The sequence below is a fragment of the Aquarana catesbeiana genome, linkage group LG13 (assembly GCF_042186555.1).
Source record: "Aquarana catesbeiana isolate 2022-GZ linkage group LG13, ASM4218655v1, whole genome shotgun sequence".
NCBI classification, from domain to species: domain Eukaryota; kingdom Metazoa; phylum Chordata; class Amphibia; order Anura; family Ranidae; genus Aquarana; species Aquarana catesbeiana.
Window position 1 is genome coordinate 127,409,343 of NC_133336.1, and position 11,716 is coordinate 127,421,058.

The following is an 11,716-nucleotide window of genomic DNA, read 5'->3' on the forward strand; positions in this document are numbered from 1 at the left end:
AGAAGTGGCCACAGGTCTTGTTAAACTCCTTTCATTTCAATTTACAAATACCATACTGGTGACTCCACAATAGGGATAAAACTTTTTTGCGGAAGGGAATTTAATAAGACACGTGGCCACTCATTAAAATTAGATGAAAAGAGGTTTAACCTTAAACTGCATAGAGGGTTCTTTACTGTAAGAGCAGCAAGGATGTGGAATTCCCTTCCACAGGTGGTGGTTTCAGTGGGGGGCATCAATAGTTTCAAAAAACTATTAGATAAGTACCTGAACGACCGAAACATACAGGGATATACAATGTAATACTGACATATAATCACATAGGTTGGACTTGTATTTTTTTTCAACCTCACCTACTATGTAACTATGTAGCAAAGTCAATGCAAAGAACAGCAGTCATATGCACAAGCAACACACTCTAAAACAGTGGGAGTGAAAAGACCAAAAAGAAAGCTGGAGGATCAGAATGCCCACAGGCATGCATGGTTTTCCTCACCAGTGTTGCCAACCTCCTGCAGCATTTTTTACTGACAAAACATGGAAAATTTACTGACAGCTTAAAAATTTACAGAACTCCCATTAAACACTAAGACAACCGATATTTAAACAGTAAAAACACAATATGGAAACACTGACAATACCCATAACAAGCCTTGTTTACACTTAAGTTTGCCTGGTTTACACATAAAAAGTCAACACAGCATGACAAATGATCAGCCTCTGATATTTACAGACAGTTGTAAAAAAAATTACTGATTTTTACAAACTGTCCATAAATTTATTGACGGTTGGCAACCCTAGTCCTCAGCTATGCCGTCCAGGTAGGCAGATAGCCTGAAGGTATAAAAGGAATGTTTGGGCATGTGCTTGGTCAAGAGAGAAAGACCTGGAATGAAGGTGGAAGCAGATGAAAAGCAAAACTTAAGGTAAGAACCAAGAAGCGCACCAAAGGAGTCCAATATCAATGAGGCAGAAGAAGAAGTGGCAGAAGAATGTGTCAGTGAAGACCAACTATTTGATCCCTGACAGCACATCAGAGGATCTCCAATAATGCAGACACCTACCTACTGCCCAACTGGATAAACACCCTGCAGCTAGTCCCTTACTCTTCACTAGACATTGTAGGCTTATCTCCAGTAATAATTTGAATATATTTGATTAAAGACAAGTGCACTGTCTTCTTTTAACAACAGTGGCAGTTTGCTCTTAGGAGCCTCAAATGTGGTCCTTAGCCCCAACACCTTTGAAGCATCCCACATTAAATTTTGCTTAGTGCTAAAGAAAAAACACTGGGCCCAGTTCACAAAATTGTATTTTCCGCTTTAAGATCTGCGGTAAAATACCTCTTATGCCCCGTACACGCGATAGGATTTTCCGACGGACAATGTTCTATGGGAGCTTGTTGTTGGAAATTCCGACTGTGTGTAGGCTCCATCAGACATTTTCCATCGGAATTTCCGACACACAAAATTTGAGATCTGGATCTCAAATTTTTCGACAACAAAATACGTTCTCTTAAATTCCGATCGTGTGTGCACAATTCTGCAAGTTCCACGCATGCTCGGAATCAAGCAGAAGAGCCACACTGGCTATTGAAATTCATTTTTCTTGGCTTGTTCTTGAGGTTCAGAATTTCCGATAAGATTTGTATGACCGTGTGTATGCAAGACAAGTTTGAGCCAACATCCGTCGGAAAAAAAACGTGGATTTTGTTGGCGGAAAATCCTATCGTGTGTACAGGGCATAGGTGTTTTTAAAATGAAATATTTGCAATTCACCAAAAAACACTACTAAGGTAAGAGACTATGGAGCAAGCGAAGATGGCTTCTCATAAGAGTGCGCCGAAGGATGCTCAGGTCATGGCCCAGATATTAAAGGATATGGGTATTACCGAGTATGAACCAAGAGTTATCAACCAGATGTTGGAATTCACATACAGATATGTAACCACAATACTGGAAGATGCCAAATTTTACTCAAGTCATGCTAAGAAGAACAATATTGATGCAGATGATGTCAGACTTGCCATACAGTGTCGGACAGACCAATCTTTTACCGCTCCACCTCCAAGAGATTTTTTATTAGATATTGCAAGACAGAAGAACCAGACACCGCTTCCCTTAATAAAACCTTACGCAGGACCCAGACTGCCTCCGGACAGATACTGTCTGACAGCACCAAACTATCGGCTTAAAACAATACAAAAAAAGTACCCAACTTCGGCAAGTAGAATAACAGTGCCAAGACTTAGTGTAGGAGCTGTGACGAGCAGGCCAAGCACTCCTACGTTAGGGACCCCTGCAGCCCAAACTATGTCTGTTTCCAAGGTTGGGACACCAGTGTCTTTGGCAGGTCAGCGGTTTACAGTTCAGATCCCCACCTCACAGACAACAGTGAAAACAGCCACTCCTACAACAACAGTTCAGAATGTCTTGATCAACCCTTCCTTGATTGGATCAAAAAACATACTCATAACTACAAATATGGTGCCATCACAGAACGCAACAAGTGAATCTAATTCATTAAAGCGGAAACATGAGGATGACGAGGACTATGATGGAATATAAACTCTATTTGCAACAATGAGAATGTACATAACAAGAAGGATTAGTAATTTTTGACATTTTGTGGACTGAGATTAAAAAGTATAAACATTGCGATTAAAAGGACTCGAAATACTTTGTGTTTTTTTTTTTTGTTGTAATTTTTTTTGGGGAAAAAAAAAAACAAACTGAACATGATTCTCATTCAAGACTTCATTCTTTTGCTTAATGTATTTAAGTTTGCTTTTGGATAAGGTACTGTTTCCGCTGTGTTTTTTTTTTTTTTTTTTATACTAGATCTGTCATCTATATCAGGGGTCTTTAAAATGCAGTGCAAAAATGCTGGGCCAAAGCTAGCGTGCTGTAATATTTTATCCAGTTCTCTGGTGTAAGAGGGGACTTTTTGGGGGGTTCTGATGGGCTTACATCAAAGTAAAGTTTATTTTTAATTAAAAAAAAAAAAAACACTACTAAAATACAGCATGAGCTATTTTATGAAGTAATATGGTATTTAAGAAGTGAAAGCTAGCGGTACTAAATAGTGAAAGCTGGTTGTTAAGGAGTGGGCAGCCACCACGTCCTTAACAACCATGATGACTCATCTGATGTCAGTAGGATTCCCCGCTAACAGCGGAATGTAAACAAAAGAATTGCTGGCATCAAGAATGTTTTTTTTTTTAAAAACAGCATCGGGGTCCCCCCAATCAATATCAGGCCCTTTGGTTCTGGTATGGATTTTGAGGGGGACCTCATGCCAAAATGTAAAAAAAATTGGCATGGGGTCCCCCCAAAATTCATACTGGACCCTTATCCGAGTATGCAGCCCAGCAGGCCAGAAAAGGGGGGGAATGAACAAGCGTTTCCCCCCGAACCTTACCAGGCCACATGCTCTTAACAGGGGGGTGTTTGGACCCGCAGCAACACTTGGCTCCCACTGAATGACAGCTCCACCACCTACCCACCGCTAAATAAACTAAGGGGCGGGGCCACCTGATGACATTACTGGGTGACCCTGCCCCTTATGTTATTTAATGGCAATCAGCAGCAGAGCTGTCATTCAGCAGGAGCCAAGTCTTGGTGCAGGTCAGGGTTTTTTTATCGTTTGGGTCAGCGTTCATCTTGATTGATCTTGAATCTGCTTTGATGGACATTTATTTTTGGGAGGGTTTTTGAATAAAGGATTTGTGAAAAACTGTCTGTGTTTTTATTTACAGTTTTTTGTGAATGAACTATGTACCCCATACCTATTCACATGGGGGAGCGGGATCTGAGGGCCCCTTTCTTAAAGGGGGCTTTCAGATTCTCATAAGTCACCCCCCACAACCGCCGGTCCAGGGTTGCAGGGAAGGGGCCCTTGTCCTCATCCACATGGGGACAAGGTGCTTTGGGGGAGGGGGGGGAGTCATCTTCCCACTCCCCTTCCTGGCCTGCCAGGCTGCATGCTTGGATAAGGGTCTAGTATGAATTTTGGGGTGCCACAAACCTTTTTTTATATTGCTGTGGTGTTCCCCTCAAAATCCATACCAGACGCTGATTGGGGTGGGACCTCCACATTGTTTTTATTTTTTGCCGGCAATTATTTTGTTTACATTCTGCTGTCTGCATGTAATCCCGCTGACAGCAAATGAGTCATGGTTGCTAAGGACACAGCGGCCTCCAGCTCTTTAACAACCAGCTGTATACTGACGGTGAATTATGCCAGCAGCTGCCGCCTCATTCACAACCAGCTAAAATAAAAAAAAAATTTTAACTATCTCATGCCTGGACCACTACTTGTTTACCACATGCATTTACTTATTTATTTCCTTTAGTGAATTGATTTTAACAGCTCTATGTGGTATCTACCAAGCATTTTTAATTTTTGAGATAAAAACCACATAAATGGATAGTGAATTTAAATTTTTAGCATCACGTGCAATATTTGGAAAAAATGTATCAGATCGTATAAATACCGCATGCGATCTACTGTCTATTATTTTCTAATTATTCTGTTTTAGCTCACATAATAGAATATTTGACAAGATGTAAAACTGTAATAAAGTAAAACTGAAGCCAGCACTTCACTGAGTATTTTTATTAGCACTAGACACCTGTGAGCCACCAACGATGACAAGATGCCGACTGCAATACCCAACAAAATGCACAATTAGGTTCTTCTTTACTCTTTTGAAAATATTTTGGTGAATGCACTAAATTAAAGGTAGGTGTGTGTGTGCATGGTGTATGTTTATGTATATATACCACATTTTCCCTATGAGGCTGGTTGCCATGGGAACACTAGAGAGCCACAGGTGGCACCCAGGCTGTCAGTTTGGTACCACAGCTCAAGAAAGTGAAATTTACATTTCTAGTTTAATTACTGTAGAGTAATTCACTTAATGTCTACAGTGGTAATTACCTAATTATTTACTAATAATGCTCTAGGCCATTTATTCTAAACACATGGCTCTCCAGTTAATGCCTGGTGGATTTTACCTTTCATTAGTTAAGAGATGCCAAAAAATGAAAAGCAGTTTGCAGTTCTGGGTTACTGGCACATAGCTGTTGGCCATATTAATTTTTTTTTTGCACTCTAATCATTATTTATATAATTAAATGATTACCAGGACCCCTATTTTAATTAGGAATTTTGCTGTTCATTATATTTGATCAATAGTACAATTACCTACAAATACAAATGTTGCTATTCATTATATTACATCAATTATAAGCATAATCTCTTGGCAAGTGTAATGTAATTGATCATTATCATGTTGATATAAGCATTAAAACAATGTTACATTTTCCTGTGTCAAAGTAAAGCAATGTGGAATGATGGGGTAGGGGTAAGTGGTGCTGCCGAAAAAGCATTTGACAGAGTAAACTAGAATTTTATGTTCTCTGTTTTGCGTCACATTGGGGTGGGAGAGCAGATGATGAATTGGATAGGTAGGATCTACTATAACCCAACAGCTCAGGTGAAAGTGAACGGACTGTTATCCGACCCTTTCCCTATCGCAAATGGCACGAGACAGGGCTGTCCACTATCCCCCCTTCTTTTTGCCCTTTCCCTGGAACCTTTTTTATGTAAAATAAGACTGAATCCCAACATACAAGGACTCCCAGTTGGAGACTCCCAGTGTAAAGTATCTGCATATGCAGACGATCTACTCTCCTCCCTGACGAACCCAATAACCTCCTTACCGAACTTAATGAAAGAATTCGACACATATGGAGCTATTTCAAACCTAAAAATAAACTTCGCTAAATCGGAAGCTATGGGTGTAGCTGTCCCCCCCCCCCCCCCCCACTATATCTCAACTATCCAGTCAAGTTTCCACTTTAAATGCACGGATTCAGTCCTCAAATACCTAGGGACACTTATCCCATCAGACATATCACGTACATTTGCTCTCAACTTCCCACCACTACTGAAGAAGACCCGCACCCTGCTAGACACCTGGCACAAAGGATTACACTCCTGGTTCGGCAGATGTAACCTGATAAAAATGTGTATCCTTCCCAAATTCCTCTACCTTTTCCAAGCCCTCCCAATTCAGATTCCTACATCTTTTCTCAAACAAGTACAAGCCCTCTTCACCCGTTTCATCTGGGCCCAAAAAAAACCTATATTGAACAAAATCCAAATGTCATTGCCCAAACAGAATGGAGGCCTGGCGCTTCCAGATATCCGACGATATTATCAGGCCACTCACTTAGGCAGAATCTTAGATTGGAGTCAGAACGGAACATATAAATTATGGACACAGATAGAATAATCTCAAACCACTATTCCTCTAAAAAGTGCACTCTGGTGTTACAACTCCCTGCCCCCGAGATTGAAATCCCACCCATTGATTGGGACTATGTTGAGACTCACGTAGCCACACAAACACTGTTGACGACAGAGACTTTACCACTCTATCCGATCATCGAACATCCAAACTTCACACCTGGCCTGCACCAGACGGAATACTCAACTTTGAGGGACCTGGGATGGGTACAGGCCTCCAAATTTGTGACAGCGGGTCGTTGGGCGAACCTTACGGAATTGACTGATGCGTCGGGTAACTACCACCTTCTGGAAGGCGGCACAATTATATCACTTCCTACATTTCATCCCTGACCCGCAAGTCCTCTCCCACCCACTGACGACTTATGAAGAACACTGCGTGGGGTCCGGGCCGATATCACGGACTCTTTCACAAATGTATTCTCTTTTAAACTCGCCCCCTAAACAACCAAGTCTACGTTGCTTGGAAAGATGGGAGGCTGATCTTAACCGTAAATTTTCAGAAACACAGAAACAACGTATCATCACCTTTGCCATTAAATCTTCCGTGTGCACTAAAATGCAGGAAACAAATTTTAAAATCTTCTCCAGGTGGTACCTCACACCCACCAGGCTGCACAAATGCTTCCCTACCTCCTCGGACCGCTGTTGGTGGTGCAGAGAAGACGAGGGCTCATTATTACACATTTTCTGGTCTTGCCCAAGCTTGAAGCTCTTTTGGACTGAAGTCCGCCGTATTACACAAACATTCACAGAATATGAAATCCCGGAAGACGCCTCTTTCTTCCTACTACACTTATCGAGGATCCCAATCAAATCCTACAAAAAATCATTGCTACGTCACTTATTAAACGCAGCCAAGGCGCGTATACCCCTTTTCTGGAAGCAGCAGTGCCCACCGACTGTTGGGTGTTGGCTGAGAAAGGTAGAGGAAACAAACAAAATGGAAGACCTGATCCTTACCGCACAACACAAACGAGAGAAATACACAATGACTTGGAGTCGTTGGAATATTTTCATTTACTCAGACGAAGGGACACCCTTACTAGGGACATAACATAACATTCCTTTAACCTAGAGAGGTGTCGGCCACTCCCTGCCTCGACCTGTTTCCACCCCCCTCCCCTTCTCTCCTCCCTCCTTCCCCCACCCCCCTCCTTTCCCTTTCTATCCCTCTTTTTATTACTTTATTAATGCTGTCAAAAAAAACCAAAAATAAACACGGAGAGGACTTTACCACTTTAAAATTTTATTCAAACCACTTGATAAGAATGTACAGTATATGTCTTGCAGACTCTCTCCCTTGTATGAACATGTACAGATGTATGTCGTAACTTCAGCTGTAATGTTTCCAAATTTTTTGTACTCATTTCTCGATGACTTGTACATCTATGCTGTGATGGTGGAGTTTCTCCATATGTGTTTTCTTAATAAAAACTTATATTTGAAAAAAAAAATTAATGTAATAAATATAAAAAGGCGTATAGTGCCTTACATATTAAATTCCTATACATGCTCAATGTGAAATAAATTGATAAAAGAACATCAAATGCAAATATTTATAAAAAAAAGTGCAATGTGCTTTGTAGTGCAAAAAAGTGCAAAAAGCGACCATCAAATAATTCCAATATGCTCTGGTGCAAGTAGTTCACATTAATTGGCAGCACCCCTTACCCCTCCCCCATCTTTCCACATTACAAAGTACCTACTCCACCTAGTGGAGTTTTTGAGGTAGGCAGCACCCATATTTATTTATATATTCACACTTTTACCAAAGCGTGGACTTAACGTTTTTTAAAAGTAAAGCAAATCAGTAACACCTGATTCCGCCCACTATTTCAAAACGCTGCAAAATGAGGGACTCGTTTGCAATATCATTAGTTCTTAATGGCACCCCAATCACACCGTGATTTTGCCGTGATTGTCGCGTGGCAAATCGCACTGCAATTGCAATCTGCTACGCTTGTCACTCAAAAAGGAACATGAGCCTCTTTTGGGTGGCAGCGTGACAATCGTGGCATAAATCTCGACAAGATTGGGGTGCCATTAGAAGTAATGCCATTTCCATTGTCCTGTGTTTTGCAGCAATTTGAAATCAGGTGTGAATGGAGCTTTTAGTTTTAGTTAAACCTAATATTAAAAAAAATCGAAATGTACCTCACCATTCTGTAAAAGAGATTGACAGTATGTTCACCCACAGCTGTAGCTTGTATCACAGAGCATTAGAAGAAATAGCTATAACTTAAAGGGGTTGTAAAGGTAGCTTGTTTTTTTTTTTTCTTCAACTAAAATAATAAACAGGTTTATACTTACCTGCTCTGTGCATTGGTATTGCACAGATTGACCCCAATCCTCCTCCTCTAGGGTCCCCTGCCAACACTCTAGGCTGCTCCTCTTCTCCGTGTGCTACCATCGGAGTCAGCTTTCTATGATGGCACACGTGTGTGTTCATGCTCCTGAGCCCTGCTTTGTGTATCCATAGACACACACAGTGCGGATTAGCCACGCCCCACTCTATCTGCTCACAGGATCTCTCTCTCTCCAGACTTCAGGTGACGTGACCTCCTCCTGCAGCTCAGCTGCAGTGTGCAGCGTGCCCATCACAGTAGAGTAAACAGCAGGCACTCCAGGCAGCCAGAGCCATGAGACAGGAGACAGGGAGACAGAGACAGGGAGACAGGAGACAGAGACAGGAGAGCCGCCCGAGCGGGGATCTTTTCACAGTGGCGCTGCGGCCGCATTGTAATTCCCGGCTTCTGGAGCCTGCAGCACCTATGTTGGACGTCACACGTCCCGCGGTCCCGGCATTGGACCAGTGGGAGGTCTATCATAGGCGCTGCAGGCTCCAGAAGGCGGGACCTGCTATGTCACTCGGCCACGCTCGGGGTCAGATCAGTCCCCACTCGGCGGCAGTGCTCGGGGCTAACAGAACTCTACATGCCTGAGACCCGGGCCCCCTCCCGCCGCCACTGGTAGTCTCCCATACGGTCAGAGCCTTCTTATTATGCCCCAGCGACCCCCCATAGTCTACAACAAAAACTAAAAAATTGCTAATTATTAATGTTGGGTCATCATTTTAACCTCAACCTAAACACGCCAACAAATAGATATTAAAAACAATGAAAAATAATAATGAAAAAATAATGAAAATAATCTCAACTTTCCAAAAGAAACCAAAGAAATGTTATTGCCCTATGAAAAAGTGTGACAAAAAAAAGCATTGACATTAACGACAACATTCAAGTCATATAGAACATATGATTTAACCCTATGAATCCATGACATTTCTAATCTTACATAGTTAGTCAGGTTGAAAAAAGACACAAGTCCATCTACGGTAGTTCAACCATAAAAATAAATAAATAAAAAATGATATCATACAATCCCATATACACAATCCTCTACCCACAGTTTATCCAGAGGAAGGCAAAAAAAACCCCAAAAAAACAGAAAAGCCTGATCCAATTTTGTACGGCATGGGAAAAAATTCCTTCCTTATCACCTGAGAGGCCATCAGATTTTGCCTGGATCAACTTTACCTATAAATGTTAGTACCCAGTTATAATATGTACGTTAAGGAAAGAATCCTGGCCTTTTTTACAGCAATCTACTGAGCTGGCCAGAACCACCTCTGGAGGAAGTCTATTCAAAAATTTTTTTTCCTCTAGACGTAAAGAGTGCCCCCTTGTCCTCTGTGATGACCTTAAAGTGAGTACACAACACCAAGTTCAATATATGGACCACTTACTGTATGCATTTACAGTATCTCACAAAAGTGAGTACACCCCTCACATTTTTGTAAATATTTTATTATATCTTTTCATGTGACAACACTGAAGAAATTACACTTTGCTACAATGTAAAGTAGTGAGTGGACAGCTTGTATAACAGTGTAAATTTGTTGTCCCCTCAAAATAATTTAACACACAGCCATTACTGTCTAAACTGTTGGCAACAAAAGTGAGTACACCCCTAAGTAGAAATGTCCAAATTAACCCCAATCAGCCATTTTCCCTCCCCGGTGTCATGTGACTCGTTAGTGTTACAAGGTCTCAGCTGTGAATGGGGAGGAGGTGTGTTAAATTTGGTGTTATCGCTCTCTCTCTCATACTGGTCACTGGAAGTTCAACATGGCACTTCATGGCAAAGAACTCTCTGAGGATCTGAAAAAAAGAATTGTTGCTCTACATAAAGATGGCATAGGCTATAAGAAGATTGCCAAGATCCTGAAACTGAGCTGCAGCACGGTGGCCAAGACAATACAGTGGTTAACAGGACAGGTTACACTCAGAACAGGCCTCGCCATGGTCGACCAAAGAAGTTGAGTGCATGTGCTCAGTGTCATATCCAGAGGTTGTCTTTGGGGAAATAGATGTATGAGTGCTGCCAGCATTGCTGCAGAGGTTGAAGGGGTGGGGTCAGCCTGTCAGTGCTCAGACCATACGCCACACACTGCATCAAATTGGTCTGCATGGCTGTTGTCCCAGAAGGAAGCCTCTTCTAAAGATGATGCACAAGAAAGCCCGCAAACAGTTTGCTGAAGACAAGCAGACTAAGGACATGGATTACTGGAACCATGTCCTGTGGTCTGATGAGACCAAGATAAACTTATTTGGTTCAGATGGTGTCAAGCATGTGTGGCGGCAACCAGGTGAGGAGTCCAAAGACAAGCGTGTCTTGCCTACAGTCAAGCATGGTGGTGGGAGTGTCATAGTCTGGGGCTGCATGAGTGCTGGCAGCACTGGGGAGCTACAGTTCATTGAGGGAACCATGAATGCCAACATGTACTATGACATACTGAAGCAGAGCATGATCCCCCACCCTTCAGAGACTGGGCCGCAGGGCAGTATTCCAACATGATAAGGACGCCAAACACCTCCAAGACTACCACTGCCTTGCTAAAGAAGGTGAGGGTAAAGGTGATGGACTGGCCAAGCATGTCTCCAGACCTAAACCCTATTGAGCATCTGTGGGGCATCCTCAAATGGAAGGTGGAGGAGCGCAAGGTCTCTAACATCCACCAGCTCTGTGATGTCGTCATGGAGGAGTGGAAGAGGACTCCAGTGGCAACCTGTGAAGCTCTGGGGAACTCCATGCCCAAGAGGATTAAGGCAGTGCTGGAAAATAATGGTGGCCACACAAAATATTGACACTTTGGGCCCAATTTGGACATTTTCACTTAGGGGTGTACTCACTTTTGTTGCCAGTGGTTTATACATTAATGGCTGTGTGTTAAGTTATTTTGAGGGGGCAGCAAATTTACACTGTTATACAAGCTGTACACTCACTACTTTACATTGTAGCAAAGTGTCATTTCTTCAGTGTTGTCACATGAAAAGATATAATAAAATATTTACAAAAATGTGAGGGGTGTACTCACTTTTGTGAGATACTGTATGCA

General features: G+C 42.1%; 1 protein-coding gene across 1 annotated transcript; it reads left to right on the top strand.

Annotated features, from left to right (window-relative positions):
- Window positions 1–1,798: 1,798 nt before the first annotated feature.
- Window positions 1,799–2,659, top strand: LOC141117379 (transcription initiation factor TFIID subunit 9-like). Its single transcript, XM_073610222.1, has one exon. The coding sequence runs from the start codon at window positions 1,806–1,808 to the stop codon at window positions 2,565–2,567; it is 762 nt and encodes a 253-aa protein (XP_073466323.1). The 5' UTR covers window positions 1,799–1,805; the 3' UTR covers window positions 2,568–2,659.
- Window positions 2,660–11,716: the final 9,057 nt, after the last annotated feature.

Bases quoted from the DNA above. Each gene is read 5' to 3' on its own strand.
- LOC141117379 (XM_073610222.1), top strand. From the start codon at position 1,806: ATGGAGCAAGCGAAGATGGCTTCTCATAAGAGTGCGCCGAAGGATGCT.